This window comes from Carettochelys insculpta, chromosome 17 (genome assembly GCF_033958435.1).
Source record: "Carettochelys insculpta isolate YL-2023 chromosome 17, ASM3395843v1, whole genome shotgun sequence".
In the NCBI taxonomy this organism is placed as follows: domain Eukaryota; kingdom Metazoa; phylum Chordata; order Testudines; family Carettochelyidae; genus Carettochelys; species Carettochelys insculpta.
Window position 1 is genome coordinate 13,438,476 of NC_134153.1, and position 17,007 is coordinate 13,455,482.

The window sequence follows — 17,007 nt, forward strand, 5'->3', positions numbered from 1 at the left end:
AACTGAAACACTTTAAGTGCATTCTACAGTATTTTTTACATCTACATCAAATTATCTTTACGCATAGTATTGATGATAATATGATTTCAAACTAATGGCGCCTCTGATTTGCCTTTTTTCAACATACAGAAATTTCTTGTTTTAATGGAAGTGAGATACCCTGTCTAGAGCTAAATATAGGCCTTGAATCAGCTATACGTGTAAGCATGTGCTTGCAATTGTCAGTCAGGACCATAGTGAAGATAGCTTGGTCAATATAGTCACTGAAGGGATAGCTCAGTGGTTACAGTATTGGACTTGTAAACCCAGGATTGCAAGTTCAGCCCTCTTGAGGGGGGCCCTTCCAGGGTTTGGGGCAGAATAGACTAAAAAAAAAAAAGCATGGTATGCATGGTGATGGGTCCTGCTGTGCATGCAGGGGACTGGATTTGAAGACCTCCTGAGGTCCCTACTAATTCTAAAGGAGGAGGGATAGCTTAGTGGTTAAAGCAATGGGCTTGTAAAACACAGGGTTCTGAGCCCAGTCCTTGTGGGGACCTCCCAGAGGTCTGGGGCAAGTTAGAGTTTGGGGAGAGGGATAGCTCAGTGGTTTGAGCATTGGCCCACTAAACCCAAGAGTTCAGTCCTTGAGGGGGGCCATATAGGGAGTTGGGGCAAATAGATTAAAAAAAAAATCTGTCAGGGATGGTGCTTGGTCCTGCTGTGAGTTCAGGGGACTTGACTCGATGACCTGCCAATGTCCCTTCAAGTTCTATGACATAGGTACCGACTTGTATGCATTATTCGTCTATTCCATTTTTGGCAGCTGCTACTCATGTCTTTAAAACAATTCAGGCGGTGAACTTCTGCAGTCCGTTCGGAATTCACTGAAGTTGATGAGACTTCTGACTGACGTAAATGTCCAACCTATGGTGTCATTGATTTCAACAGTGCTGTTTATGTACCATAGGAGTCTGCCCAAACAAATCTCTGGGCCATGACGGAAGCCTTAGTATTTATAGGATTTAAATTTGTCAGTAGGATTTGTATAGTGAAAGGATATGCAAACTTCAGAATCCAACTATTTGAGGCTTACAAATGAACAATAAGGAGGAAAATTCTTGTCTCCAGTCAGTAGCAAAACTTACATTCATTTCACTGTGGCCAGGCACTCACTCAAAACCTTTTTTTGATACATATATTTTTTTTAAGGTTTGTGCAGCTAGCTTTGGTGATATATGCAATGCAGTTGGACAAGAAGCGACAGAGAGATTTTTGGTAGGTAAATTTTAGAGCTACACAAAAACATTTGTATTTTGCTTGAGCTTTCGTATCTCCCTTTACAACTGAAAAGTCTGTGTGGATTCCTGGAATGCTATGGGCAGGGGCTCTCCAGTCAGTCAGTCAGTCTCTCTCTCTGTCTCTCTCTGTCTCTCTCTGTCTCTCTGTGTGTGTGTGTGTGTGTGTGTGTGTGTGTGTGTGTGTGTGTGTGTGTGTGTGTGTGTGTGTGTGTGTGTGTGTGTGTGTGTGTGTGTGTGAGAGATCACTCCAGCCCACTGGTGGCACTACTCATTTAATCTGACATTTTAAACATAATGGTTAACTTGTTAACTAATTAAATGGGATTTTACGTCCTTATCTTCATGGTTTCAAAAGCTTTTGTTTTTGCAAAAATCCTTTTTGATTTTTTTAAGACTGTGTTTATGCTGTAAGTGAGGGTTCTTTTCAGTAAATTTATTAAATTATCAGGAAACAATAAGGTTGAAATCTCAGCAAACGCAACAAAATTAAGTTAAAAATAATTTTACATTTTATACAGGTTTGTGAGTGCCCTAGCAACTTCTGTGGTTTTATAGTGCAGTACATATATATATTAAATATTTATTTTCTTTTTTGTCCTGATGTATAAAAGATACACACAAACCATAGGATAAATGTGCAATAGTTGTTTCTCTTTATGTAGTAGTGAGTAGTTTTGTCAGTGCACAGGCTAGCTGTACTTACTGTGAGAGTCCTGATAAAATACTGCAGTTTGTGCCAACATTTTGAGTGTGTGTGCTGTACAGAGATGTAGAAAATAGCATTTTAACAGAATCGGAGAGATATTTTCCAATGTCTCATTTGGCAGTAATTTTGACAGCCACTCCAAGAATTTGGCAAGAGGTCAAGGGCTGCTCTCTTCCATGATATTGATGAAGGAGGTGCAGGGTCTGTGATGGAGGCTGAGTGTAGAAGGGAGCTTGGGGTAAGGGATTGGGGTGTAGGAGGAGGTGTTTTGCCTGGGAGAGAGTTGAGTGATTTTGTGACTTGAGGCAGGAGCCTGGGGCATAGGAGGGGATGCAATGTCTGGGAGTGGGTATGGGTACTGGAGAGTATCCTGACATGGAGGAGGAGTACAGGGTCTGGAATAGGCTTGTGCCCTGGGGCAAGGGTGTAGGAGAGGGTGCAGGGTCTTGGAGGATATAGGGGTGTAGGAGAGGGTGGAAGGTTGTGGGGAGTGAGGGGCTCTGGTGCCACAGACAGGCTCTGCTGGGAGGCGCTTACCCTGGCTGCTCCTGGCCAGCAGCCCAGCAGGTTCCTCAGTTAGGCCCCTGCTTTCCATGCTCCTGCACACCACTCAAAGCAGCTGTGGGGCCATGTGCTGCTCTGAACACTGCCAGCATGGATGGTGAGAGAGATTTGTGAGCTGCCTGTCCTGCAAACAGGTAGCTGCCATTGGCCAGAAACTAACCAATGGGAGCTGTGAAATTGTGCTCGGGGTGGGGGCAGTGCATAAAGCCTCTGCATCCCCTCCCTCAGGGCTCTCAGCATTCAGAGAGCTGCTCTAAGTAGCGTGCAGCACTGTGGCAGTCTGGGAGCCTCAGTGAGGCTCCTGCTAGGTCATAGGTCAGATCTGGCAGCTTAGCGGGCTGGATTTGGCCTGCAGGCTGTATTTTGCTAACACCTGGTCTAATTAAAGCAGATTACTTTCTTCTGCATGGAGCCGGCTATTTTCCCTTTGCTAGACTTGTTAAATAAAATCCCAGAAACTTGCGTGAGTGTGAGACAGACAAAAAAAAAACAAAGGTGGTGGTGGGGATGGATTGTTCAGAAGCTAAACGCAGTAGAGGACTTGAATGTTCCTGAGGCAGTATTCCCAAATGAGGAGCTGGTCTGGTCCTGAATAGGAAGATTGTTTTGCAAGTTGACACTTTTATTCTTCATCTCCAACATATTTTCAAGCAATGTTGAAAGCACAAAAGTATTTTTAAAATGAGCTGCCCTGCCCTCAGACTAGAAAGAAATGCATGGGACTAGAAACAAGCTTAAAAAGTGATCCTTATACCAAGATATACTTGCAGAAAAGAGAGTTTGGTACTACGCAACTTAGAATATTGGGGGAGGGAAATTTTGAATACTTCAGTAATTAATATAACTAGAGTTATTTTTCTTTTCAGTCATTACTTTCACTCTTTTCTCACCCATTGTGCATATAAACTGTTACCAACTACTTTTTCCAAATAAATAAACCAACAGAAAGTTGTCTCTTGTACTGCAGCTTCAATACCTGCTTCAATTATCTATGGTTTCATTCATTTTTGGCAGATTCCAAAGTTTTTTGAACTCTGCTCTGATAGTGTTTGGGGAATGCGAAAAGCTTGTGCTGAATGCTTTATGGCGGTGTCTTACACCACTTCTCCAGAAGTTCGCAGAAGCAAGCTGTCCCCTCTCTTTATCAGTCTTATCAGTGACCCTTGCCGATGGGTAAGTAGGTGGTGATGTTCCTCTGACCTAAAAGAAATTATGCATGCAAAATACCTTTTTAAATTACAAGTATTTGTAAGTGGCCTGATTCTCGGCTCCCTGCAGCTTGCAGGACCCAGGAAACTGACCAGGTCATGGCTGGTCAGTTGCCTGGGTCCTCCTGGTGGTGGGGAGCTGGGAACCAAGCGGTAGTCTTGGCAGCTGCAGGCACTTAGGCAGGCTGACAGCCGCAGAGCAGCTTGAAATTGTCCTTATCTTGCATTAAAGCAAGTTACGCACAACCTGAAGCTGCATATTTCGAGGGTTTACTGTAGTGAGAAGTAAATTTGACCCACATTTCATATTTGTAGCATGGCTACAAAATGTCACATCTTTATTTTTGTACTATGTACAGGTTCGTCAAGCTGCTTTTCAGTCCTTGGGCCCATTTATTTCTACCTTTGCAAACCCTTCTAGTGCTGGTCTTTATATTCGGGAGGATGGGACCCTCAGTATCCGAGCATCAGCACAGAATATGATTTCCAGTTCCTGCCAAACAAGCAATATTGCAAATGTCGCACCAGCCAATCTGAACCTTGTATCCTCCAGGTAAAGTTATGGTTGTAGTGCGAAAAGGGAAAAGAAAACTGATTAAAATATTTTTTCCCCACAGTATTTTCTTTGTGTTTAATTTTGTTTGATAGGATTTTGTGCTTAATATATGAGATTAAAATTATGACCTTTAGGCTATGTCTACACTAGCCAAAAACTTCGAAATGGCCATTTCAAAGTTTACTAATGAAGCACTGAAATACATATTCAGCGCCTTATTAGCATGTGGGTGGCTGTGGCACTTCGAAATTGATGCGGCTCGCCACCACACGGCTCGTCCAGATGGGGCTCCTTTTCAAAAGGAGCCTGGCTACTTCGAAGTCCCCTTATTCCTATGAGCAGATGGGAATAAGGGGACTTTGAAACAGCTGGGGTCCTTTCGAAAAGGAGCCCCATCTGGACGAGCTGCGTGGCGGCGAGCCACGTCAATTTTGAAGTGCTGTGGCCGCCTGCATGCCAATGAGGCGCTGAGTATGTATTCCAGCGCTTCATTAGTAAACTTTGCAATGGCCATTTGTATGGCCATTTCGAAATTTTTGGCTAGCGTAGACACAGCCTTAGTCATGTAGATGTAGTTTCAATAATGGTATAAAATGGGAACAATCCATACGTCTAATGTATTGTCAGAAGGTTAAATCTAGCTGCTACTTTAATGTGTCAACAGTAATTTCTTGGAGGGAAAGGGGAAAGAGGAGTGGAAAAAAATGTGTCGAAACTACAGGTGAAACAAATAGTTGTAAAGTAGAACTTGTCTACAAGTAGACAAGCTACGTTGCTTGTAATAGCTGTTTCTGCCTTATTTAGAGTCTGTTACTGTTCTAGGATCTTTACCTTTTGTTTTCCTAACAGTACGTCTCTGTTCTCAGTTCAGAACAACCACTAGAAATTAAACCTGAATCGTTAACTGAAGGGATGTCTGCAGAAGCCAACCCCTTGATCTGTGCTGAAAGCCCAAAAACAGAGCTACTGAAAGAAAGTTTGAACAGTTGTGCTAGTCCTGAAGGGGATCTGACCAGATTGTCCCAGAGTGACATTACCACTGCTTGTATAATCAAAGGTATTAAAGACTGTCACGTGAGCGATTGCCAGAGAGTGAACTCAAGGTTCCAGTCTGCTGAAGATGTCTTTAATAACTTCCTGTACTGGCGCCTTCCACTCCCTGATATCAGCCAGGATTTGGAGCTGTTTCAGTCTCAGACTGAGAAGCATGAAGAAGGCTGCTCTGTGTTGAACTCTCTGCGTAGTAACTGTGTTGCCAGTAGTGAAATAAAAAAAGTGCTGGAAAGCTTGCAGGAGCACATGGATGATCCAGATGTTCAAGGTAAAAGCCTACAATAGTAGTGATGTGTGGAGATATAGTTTCTGATGCTTCATGTAGGGAAGACTTGAACACTCTTCAAAGCCACTTATTGCAGCAGCCTTCTCTTGCCTAGGGCAGAGTTTCTGAACCCGAGGTTTGGGACCTAAAAGTGGGTTGACAGAATGTTTTGAAGAGTTGTGTAATGGTAGTTCCTATGTTTCCTGGCCCTGAGGTTGGCTGGGCTTCCTTGCCTTCTCCTTCTGTAGTCCCTACGCCATTCAGGTTTGGCCTAGACATTGTGATGGCAGAAGTCTGAGTAAGCCAAATGTGAGTGAGTGGCATTGCAACCTTGTGAGCCAGGGCACAGCCCAAATCTGAACAATTGAATCCAGTCTGTCAGGGAGAGGAAAACAGAGTGATTCTGTAACATGGAGGATACTGTGCTCAGAGCAGAGAGCCAGCTCCAGCCAGCCCCACAGTACAAGAGCCACCACTGTGGAGGAAGTGCTGAGCAGGACCCAGTTACCGTGGCAGGAGGTATCTGACCAAAACCACCACAAGACCTCCATTCCCAGACTGTTTACTGGCTTGTAGCTTGCCATAAACATTTTCAAATGGACTGATAGGTACTGACACCATGGGTGCTCTGGGATTGGAACACCTGTGGGGAAAAATTGGTGGGTGCTGAGCACTCATCAATGATCAGACTTCCTCCTCTTCCCCTGCCCTTCCAGGACTTCTGGAATGCCATGAGCAGCTGATTCATGGCACTCAGGAGCTCCAGGAGGGCAGGGGAAGCGTGGGGGCATAGGCTTGGACCAAAGGATGGAATGAGCAAGAGGAAGGGGTGAGGTCTGGGGCTCAGTGTGTGTTGAGGGGGAAGGATGTAGCACCCCCTGCTAGAGAGAGAGGCAGTGCCTTTGAATGGAGCCCAGAATTGTAGAGAACCACTGGTAAAAGTGAGTGGCAAGGACAGAAGACAAAATAAGAAATGTAAGAACAGAGAAAAGAGAGAGCTTCATGATGAAGGAAAGAGCAAGAAGTAATGTGAAACTGGAGAATAAGAGTTGATAGCAGGGTGGGGAGTTGCATGGCTGCTACATATGCCTATGCAATATGAAATAAAGAAAAGGGTTTGGAGTTACTAACAACAGAGGAAGACTTAGACAATTAAGTCTGTATCTTTTCTATTATCCTGTAACATCCTTGTTTTTCCACCATTTCTCAGCCAAGCTTTCCGAACAAAAAGATGTCTGGGTGCTTCCGAGCAAAGCTGCCAAACCCATCTTAGATACCTCTACCTGATCTGATCCTCTCTTTTCTTTTGCTACCATCTCATCTCCTCACATCTGCCCTGAAATGGCTGTTGGTTTTGGACCTAGTGTATGCTATGATGTTTCAGTGTTAATATCTGTCACCAGGGGTTGGAGCAATGTGAATATTTTGAAAGCTATTTGAAAATCTGAGTTCTGGGAGCATTTTTTTGTTCATATGTTTACAGAATGTTGCATTACAGAGAAATGGAGCTGTGTTCAAAACTACATTAGATGAATCCTGGCAAAACATTTTTGCTGTTGTTTTGATTCAGTCCTGACAGTTTGAGATACTTTAGCTAAATATTGCCTCTTGCTTACAGTTGATGAGAAATTGTTTAATCTGTCTGTGTGATGTTTTGCAGCTCACCCACATCAATAGTAGGTTCAGTCACTGCCTGCCTTGTAACTTTTGGGGTCTGAATGTTGTGCTGCAGGATGACACCAACAGCCCTTTCAGTCCCAAGTCTCCCTTAATCCATCCTCCTCAACTTCTTAATTATGAGAGGCTCAGGCTTTTCCTCTGGTTCATCACCCCCAATGATGTGAAACTAGCCCCCTTCTACCCTCCCTCCAGCTATCAGCTCATTTTGATGCACATACGCACCATACAGGTTATGTAAAAGAGATCTGCTCAGGGTAAAAGAGTGAAAGATGAAATAGTAAGGGAGAACAAACATATACAAGGTATACAGTAAATAAACACATACCACAACTTCTGCCATTTACACTTGTATATTAGATACAATTCCTTTTCTGTTATAAGTTACTGTTGTCTTTAAACAGTTTCCTAGAATACCCCCTACCTGCAGGGGGGATCCAGAGTTTCACAGGCAGCCTCTTCCCTAGAGACTGACCCTCAGGTTCTGGATGAAGGCCTACATTTCAAGTTTCCTTCCTAAAAATGTTTCCCCCAGAACCCAGTCTCCTCCATGGTAAGTTGTTTTAAGGATGGGGAAATATGACCTCTCCAACAACAAGAAACTCTGGGTCATGAGAAATCTGTCTAGAGGGTGGAAACAGATCCTTATATGTTTCTGTTGGAAATGGTAATACTAATTCTAAGTGTGTGCTCCCAGCTTATTTGAGAGCTTTTGCTGAAGAGTTAATACTAGACCTTTTTTTGCACAGGTAAATATTTCCTCTCATTTCTATACATTTCATTTTGTGTATGAGTGTTTTTAAATCTCCTGATATAAGTAATTACAGTTTTAATACTCTTAGAGCACAGAAAGGAAATTAAGAATCTGTATACACTGTGCTTGTGAAGCATACTAGAACGATGTGTTTTGTAGAAAGCTCTAATGTGTTTTGCTGTAGCTGCCCTGTGTAGAAAGCCTGTTGGTGTGCTCTAAAAGATACCTGCTTCAGGTGGATGTCATCCCATTTCACACAGAACCACATTAATGTGAACTATTTACCATTTGGAGGGTACCAGTAGGTGCTACACAGGGCAGTTAGAGAGCAACCTCCTAATGCTCGTTATAAATCACATCTATGTGGTGCACTTTGCCAAGTGTAGACAAGCCCTAAATGTGCTCCAAATCTCTTATCTTTATACAGCCCAAGTTCAAGTGTTGTCTGCTGCACTCCGAGCTGCTCAGTTTGAGTCCATCAATGATTATGCAGCCAAGCATGCAGATGAGAGCAGTGGCAAGGTTCAGAATGAATTGTCCACTTTTGAAACCAGCCATACTATTGTGGAGAAGAAGACTTTGTCCTCTTCATCATTCCAGGAGGATGTGAGCAACCAATCCACTACCAGTATACTGAAAAGCACAGTAAGTATACACTCATTCTGTGCAGATAGAAAAGTAAGTCCTTAGTGCCTGACAATGTCTATGTCTCTTTGCAGAAGACTCAGCAGGACAGTAGCTGTTCCTGATTGCGAGCTGTAGACATTTTTATAATATAATTTACTGTATCTCTCTTACAATATAAAACAAAATGTAAAGGAGCTTATTATTTCCAGGAGCTTATTTTTGTGTAGGTTCAGTAGCATTGTTAAAGTGGTCTTGAGATCTTCATGGAAAACAAAATAGGAATATTTTCTGTTTCTGAAGCAAATATGTCATTTATTTACTTACTTACTTAAAATATGTTAATCTGACCTTTCTATTTAAAATATTCGACGCAGCTTACAAATTATTTAAAAAATACAATATATCGAAAGATTTAAAGTACAAATATCCAAAAGGACACAAAGCCTACTAAAACACTTCAAAAGAAGGAGTGCACACAAACTCAAACACCAAAAAAGCACCAGTAAAAAGTGTGGCAGTTAGCCTGGCACTGAAACAATGTTAATGTTGGCTCCATGTGAATATCTCAGGGGAGGTAATTCCACAGCCTGCGAGCAAAGGCTGTGAAGGCCCTGTTCTGCATAGATGTTAGTCTTATCACTCTAAGGCTACGTCTACACGTGCACCCAACTTCGAAATAGCTTATTTCGATGTTGCGACATCGAAATAGGCTATTTCGATGAATAACGTCTACACGTCCTCCAGGGCTGGCAACGTCGATGTTCAACTTCGACGTTGCTCAGCCCAACATCGAAATAGGCACAGCGAGGGAACGTCTACACGGCAAAGTAGCACACATCGAAATAAGGGAGCCAGGCACAGCTGCAGACAGGGTCACGGGGCGGACTCAACAGCAAGTCGCTCCCTTAAAGGGCCCCTCCCAGACACACTTTCATTAAACAGTGCAAGATACACAGAGCCAACAACTAGTTGCAGACCCTGTGCATGCAGCACGGACCCCCAGCTGCAGCAGCAGCAGCCAGAAGCCCTGGGCTAAGGGCTGCTGCCCATGGTGACCACAGAGCCCCACAAGGGCTGGAGAGAGAGTATCTCTCAACCCCCCAGCTGATGGCCGCCATGGAGGACCACGCTATTTCGATGTTGCGGGACGCGGATCGTCTACACGTCCCTACTTCGATGTTGAACGTCGAAGTAGGGCGCTATTCCCATCCGCTCATGGGGGTTAGCGACTTCGACGTCTCGCCGCCTAACGTCGATTTCAACTTCGAAATAGCGCCCAACACGTGTAGACGTGACGGGCGCTATTTCGAAGTTACTGCCGCTACTTCGAAGTAGCGTGCACGTGTAGACGCAGCCCATGTGGGGGAAGAGTGAGCAGAGCCCCCCCACAGCTGACTTCAATCCCAATCAATTTTCAGTGCTCGTAATTTTTTCATTAAAATTGAGGTAGTCATAGGAAGGTGCCAGAATCTTGCTTGTCCCCTAAAATAACATATTGAACACTACCATGTGTTTTGTAACTACAACTTAATGTAGTCTTTAATTCCTCCACAGTGCAGAAGTAAATATTTTACCATCAGCTTTTTATTAGTAATTCACAAGAGCATATGCTTCACAAATTTAGGAACTGATCTTGGGTTGATGATCTCCAGAAATGTTTTCCTACAAACCAGTGAAGAAACCAAAAGCAATATCTTGAGGGAAAGACAGGAGAATAAGGCTCCAGCCACACAGCAAAGTTATTTCAAGATAATAGTCGTTGTTTCTAAATGACTTTGTGAGCATCTACACTACACACACACTATTTTGAAATAAATTTGAAATAGCAGGCATGTTATTTTGAATTCCGTAAGCCTCGCTGCAGGAGGAATAACACCTATTTTGAAATAAGCACTATGCATCTGGACACAGAACAGCGCTGTTTTGATATAAGCCATAATGACATCCAACGGCACTATTTTGAAATAGGCACTATGCATCTGGACATACTATTTTGAAATAGCTGGGTGCTATTTTGAAATGCATCCTTGTGGCTGCATCTACACTACAAAGTAAATTGGAATTTATTAAAATCGATTTTATAATGCCTTTTTTTTTAAATTTGATTTTGAGTATCCTCACTTCCCACAGGCTCCCAACAAATTTGACATATTGCTTCCACACTGAAATCACCAAACATCAACTGTTGCAGCAGTGCATTGTGGGAATCTATCCCACAATTCCCTCAGCCCTGCATTCTGAGCCAGGAGCAGCAGTGTTGTCCGTTTCCCAGGTCCCCGCAGCTTGGGGGACCCAGGAACCTGACAGTGCAGCAACCCTGGTCAGTTTCCCTTCCCAGGGGTATTGAGGAGCTGGGAGCTAGTTGCAGCAGTGCTGTCAGTTTCCTGGGTCCCTGCAGCCTGGGGGACCCAGGAGACTGACAGTGCAGCAGCCTTGGTCAATTTCCCAGATCCCCCCCAAGCTGTCAGATCTGGGAGCCGGGTCCAGCACATAGCTTTGTGGGATGCATATGGAACACTTGTGAAGGCTAATAAATTCAATTTTAAGACATGGCACTTCCACACTGGCCTTCAGTTGAACATCTGAATTCAAGCTTCATGCTATACTCCTCAGGTAACTGCAATATCATAATCTCGATATTAGTGCTCCCAAAATCAAAATCACGGTACTTACAGTGAAGACAGTCAGATGATAATATTGAGCTAACGGCCTTAAATTCGAATGTATCTCATACTGTACATGCTGCCTGTGTGTAGCTGTGTTATTTCGAAATAAGCTGTTTTGGAATAGCTATTCTACAATGCATTATTTTCAAAATAATACTGCTTTGTAGATGTAGCCTAAGAGTTTCCAGGAGTGTACTCCAAAATGAGTAAATCTTCTATTAGTGTATTATTTTTTCTGATGTAAATATTGAGCTGTTTTGTCAATGTCTGCTAAATTTGCAGAGAAAGAACAACCTTTTGCGTATAAATGAGAACTTATTTTCCAGTATCTGAAGGATATTGGGTTGATTACAATTAAAATTAATTCTTAATTACACCTTTTAAGTGTGTTGAAAATATTCATCAGTTGCGCGATCTGAGTATGGTTCTGAATTCACACAATAGCCGCATCTACGCTGTAGAGTTTTCTCAACAAAACTGGGGTTTTGTCAACAAAACTCATGGAGGGATAGCTCAGTGTTTAAACCCAGGCTTGTGAGCTTAATCCTTGAGGGGGGGGCATTTAGGGATCTGGGACAAATAGATTAAAAAAAAAATCTCTCCGGGACCGTGGTAGGTCCTGCTGTGAGTGCAGGGGACTGGACTAGATGACCTCTGAAGATCCCTTCCAGTTCTATGAGAGGGGATAGATACTTAAAATATATCTTGTTGAGAAACTGTCAACAGAACACACCAGTTTTCTCAGGAGAGTTCTGTTGCTTCCATATGGGGTGGAACACCTCTGTCAACAGAATTATAGTGCAGATGCTCTGTAGGGCCTTCTGTTGACAGAGTTTCTAGGGAGCCCTCTGTCTGCAGAGCTTCTGGTTGGCCATTTTATTGAGAGAGGGCCAGGCAGCCTGGCCGCTCTCTGTCAACAGAGCAGATTGCTCTTTCGAGCTGCTTTTATTTGTAGACACAATCTGTCTACAGAGGTTTGTCGGAAGATCTCTTCCTACAGTAACTTCTGTCAACAGATAGCTGTAATGTAGATGTAGCCATTGTGAATATTAAGATAGAGGAGTTATTTCAACATTCATCTTCTCACTGAAGTAAAAATAATCTGGTGAGTGTCCCATGGACATTTTAACAGTAATTATTGCTTTAGTGGGTCAATAATTAGATGAGTAGTATCTGTTAATTGTTTGGTCTTGATTTGAGCTGCTTTCGTGATGCTGAAAATTTGCGTTTTCTTGATTAAGAGATTGAATCGAATCTGTTTGGAGAGGGTGACTTTCATATGGCCAAATTCTTCTTGCATTACTCTCCTGAGTAATCGTCTTGACTACTTACATTGGTAGATTCATCATGATTTGGCCCTTACAGACCTGCTGTGCACCTGAATTCTGTTACTCTTCAGCTTAATGTTCTTTCATTACAAAAATACTGTTCAGTGTATCTGAAAAGCGTTATGCTATCTAGTTTCATCATAAGTACTATGTCCTTTTACAGGAATCAGAGGAACAATACAATGGGACCTTTGAATTTTTAAAGAAAGAACGACATAATAATCCGCCTACTGAAGACAATAAATCAAAATTACAGGTGATTTAAAATATTTTTGAGGCCTTTCACTCAACTCTATGACATTTCTTTGTTTGTAATGTGATAAGTTGTAAACACTTCAGCCAATCATTTCCAAAATTTCAGAAAATATTCTGTGTTAATGAGCAGAATCCTATGGATCCCCAGAAAAATGAATGGAAATTTTCTCCAGTCAAGCCTGCAGAGTACACAGTTGATGCTGAAAACAGTGATCTCTCTCTGGTGTCCCATCTGGTGCCTGTATATCCCAAGCAGCAGCTTGATATGCTGCATGGACTGTGTGTACAGATTGACCTGCAAGCAACCAAGTGTTTTTCATTTTTATATTGCCAGAGAAATTTGTATGAACTGTGACTGAAAATCTAGCTGTTAGGTCTAGCTGTATCAAAGAACTGCATGAGGCACCCAGAATGATATTATTCAGTAATAAAAGACATTTGCTGTCTTCATGATTTCATACAAAATGTCAGTAACGTAGCACAGATTATTGCCTGTTGCATAATCCACCCAAGGCATAACAATAAAATCCAGCCAAGCCAAATTTGTTGTGCTAGGCCTGACATAGGGTGTGGAATATTCAGTCATCTCTTATTTTGCCCTGGTGTTTGCCTGTTGTGCACCTGCCATCTCTTTGGAGGCAAGAGAGAATGTTGTGATAGAGTAGATGTCTTTTCATACTGATGGTATCTTCCTATTTATAAAAAAAAAAAACAGTAATGTTAATAATTTCCTATCTTTGTCTGTAGGATATCATTCCTCAACCTTTGTTAGACCAGTACTTGTCAATGACTGACCCAGCTCGAGCCCAGACTGTTGACACTGAAATAGCAAAACACTGTGCATATAGTCTCCCTGGGGTGGCCTTAACTCTGGGCAGACAGAACTGGCACTGTTTGAAAGATACATATGAGACCTTGGCAGCAGATGTCCAGGTAAAACTGCATTTTCAAATATGCGTTCAGAATTCTAAGCAAATTGTATAATTTAGAAATAGAGGCAAAGTATTCTGTGGCTTACGAGAAATAATATCCAAAATGGACTGAATAAAATTTTATGACCAATTTGGAATGTTGTGCCAGTTGCACTTTTTTATTTAAGAAAGGAATCTTTACAGTACAGCACCTGGCTTTTGTGAAGTGAATGCTGCTGCTTCTGCCCCTGCCCTTCATAACTGGACTTACTGGACTTCTATTCAAGAATTGCCTATCTAGCATTTAATTTAGATTTTATTCTTAACTATTGACAGTGGAAGGTCCGTCGGACACTAGCTTTCTCCATACATGAGCTAGCTGTTATACTGGGAGATCAACTAACAGCAGCTGATCTGGTGCCGATCTTCAATGGATTCTTAAAAGATCTGGATGAAGTACGCATTGGAGTTCTTAAACATCTCTATGATTTTCTGAAGGTAGGAAATTCTGAAGTTATTAAAATTTCTGTTTCGTTTTGTTAAGCAAGTGGATACCTACATTTTTCTTGCAGCCTGCGAAGCTTTTTTTCTGGATTTAAATGTGCAGTTTAATTGTTTGGGGTTTTAGATTTTTTGCAGAGAAATTAAGTTTTTAATTAAAGATCTTCCACTTTCTCTTCTGAGATTCAAACTAAATTATTCTGACAACCTGACTTGGTTTGCTTGCTTTTGTAAACTGTTGGAATGGGTATGATTTCAGAGCACTGTAAGTGCCTAGCAAATAGGCCTATGATAAATTGAGAAATGAATAACGGGATCACTCCCTTTCCAAGGTAGGCCCTGTGATGTTTTTTTGTTTAAAACAAAGTTTTTGCCCAGTCTTGTTTAAAATGTCTTTTGGTTTACTTGAAAAAATAAAATGTTGTGCACTCAGTTGATGGCCGGTCTGAATTTGTGTTCTCTATTGACCTAAGCTGATAGAAGAAAATGTGATTAAAATAAATCATTTTAAGGATTTTGTGACTGTTGGGCAAAATGTTTGTGCACTCTTTGAGTAACTGTACAGGCAGAAAAATCTAAGTAGACCTTGTTTATGCAGCGACCACCCCCCACCCCACCAGGTGGCCATGAGAGACTCTGGAGTTTAGTTTTCTGGAGGAAAAGCAGGTTTCCTGTGAATGGCAGTCTGATATAAAGAATTCTTTATAGCAAGAAAATGGAAATAAGCTGGTGGGAAAGGAAATGAAAAATAGAAGAATGACCATGAAAGAAGTGAAGAGTTTTTGTAAATTTCTAACCATAACTTTGAACTGCTGGATTAATCGATTGTATTTACTAATCAGTTGTTTGTGGAACAACATTTTCTGTAGTTGCTTCATGCAGACAAAAGGCGTGAGTACCTTTACCAGCTTCAAGAATTTGTTGTGACTGATAACAGCAGGAACTGGAGGTTTCGTTATGAGCTGGCAGAGTAAGTAAAACTCATTAATGTGTGGGTTCCATTACCTTTCATGGTAATATTTAGAATTGTATTACACCCTAATGTGAGTAAATGGCAGTAACTTTCTATTTAAAGGAACATGAAGACTATTTTTAGGTTAAAAATTTTAACTTCGCTAGTGCCAGGAGATCTTGTACAGTAACAACAATTTAGATTACAAGATTGGTGAAACATTATGAGCCTTAGCCCATTCTTTAGGGATCATCTGTTCGGTAAGAGGGTAGGTCAATATCCATTATTATTTGTCTCAGCTGAGCCAGCCAAAGGTGCTAGTTACAGTTATGGATTTATGATGGGGACTCTCTCCATTAGAAAAACTGCATCACCAGCATATTTCACATAGGTTCGTATCTTGCTGAGCCATGCTCTGACAGCATTTCTCATTGTTGACACAACAATGGGAGTAGTGAATATGAGTAAGGAAGTAATTTTACATCTGTATACAGCATTGGTAGACATTTTAGAATACTGCATGAAGTCTAGTGTTTGCACTTTAAAGAGGATGCTGAAAATTTAAATGGGTGTAGGAAAGAGCCACAAAAGTGATATAAGGCAGAAGAAAATGTGTTACAGTGAGAGTTCAGTCTGTTTAAATTTTCAAAAAGAAGATCAAGAAGTGATTTGACCCCAGCGTGAAAGTATCTTCACAAGGAGAAAATAACAGTTAATAAAGGAGCTTTTTATCTAGTGGAGAAAGGCATCACAAGAACAAGTACTAGAGTACTGAAGCTAAACAAATTCAAATTAGAAATAAGAAATATATTTTTATCAATGAGGGTGATTAACCATTGCAGCGAATTACCAAAGCAGGTGGTTAGTTTTCCCTCTCTTGTTGCCTTGAGTCAAGGCTGGATGCTCTTCTGGAAGATACTCTGTATTAATCCATGTTTATTTTGGTCGGGCCAACCAAGAATGGTCCCTTTTAATGATAGACGTGTACAAGTAGAGTAGTAGCAGATGGAGTCAGGTTATAGGCTTGTTATGAAAAATAACTTGAGCAAAACGTAATGGTCTATTGTATACAGGAGGTTAGACTAGATAGTCATAATGTTCATTAAATTAGTTGTGTGTCAGCAGCAATAGCTAGTGACAGGTCTGGTCCTTTTCAGTTCTAGGCTTTATGTATAAATCAACACTATGTGGGGGTGTGTGTGCTTCTATAAAATCATCTTTCAGCAAATTTTTTTTACTAGTGTTGTTTTGTTTTCCCCCATTGTATTAGTTGATTCATTTTTGGTGTTTTCACACAAGTGGGAGTGGAATGAGGACGGAATAGGGTCTAGTAATGTTTCTATTAATGAGGGTTTTGTTTCAATGTGATTTTAGGATCTGAATGGCTGGCCTGTCGGTTTTTTCTAGCTACTTAGATGCTTTTCATAAACTATTTTAATTCATAGACTTCAAATACTTTCCTTCATAAGAAACTTAATTCAGTATGCTCTGTTTGGCTTGTTGAGGTTTTAACCCCAATATCATGCTGCTGGTGTAGAATTATTCTTGTAATAGAAATTCAGCAAGGAAACCAGCAGTGAGAATGTTCTGTATGTTCTCTGACATCTAGTGGGAGAACTTTGTAATTTTGGTATAGGGGTTTGTTTGTTTATTTGTTTTTTTGCTGTGATTGGCAAACCTTCACCAATTGCTTGTTGTTCCTAT

At 41.5% G+C, this 17,007-nt stretch overlaps 1 protein-coding gene across 6 annotated transcripts in view; it reads left to right on the forward strand.

Moving 5' to 3' along the window:
- The window catches only part of LOC142022339 (serine/threonine-protein phosphatase 4 regulatory subunit 1-like), a 44,559-nt gene that overhangs the window by 20,059 nt on the left and 7,493 nt on the right, over window positions 1-17,007 (forward strand). For 5 of the 6 annotated variants that reach the window (XM_075012084.1, XM_075012082.1, XM_075012086.1 and 2 more), the window contains 9 exons: window positions 1,192-1,257; window positions 3,565-3,723; window positions 4,118-4,311; window positions 5,181-5,635; window positions 8,491-8,708; window positions 12,848-12,940; window positions 13,687-13,872; window positions 14,187-14,348; window positions 15,221-15,321. In XM_075012084.1, the coding sequence (XP_074868185.1) occupies window positions 1,192-1,257; window positions 3,565-3,723; window positions 4,118-4,311; window positions 5,181-5,635; window positions 8,491-8,708; window positions 12,848-12,940; window positions 13,687-13,872; window positions 14,187-14,348; window positions 15,221-15,321 (1,634 nt within the window). The remainder of the gene's footprint in view (window positions 1-1,191; window positions 1,258-3,564; window positions 3,724-4,117; window positions 4,312-5,180; window positions 5,636-8,490; window positions 8,709-12,847; window positions 12,941-13,686; window positions 13,873-14,186; window positions 14,349-15,220; window positions 15,322-17,007) is intronic. The other variant, XM_075012087.1, reaches the window with a different exon arrangement.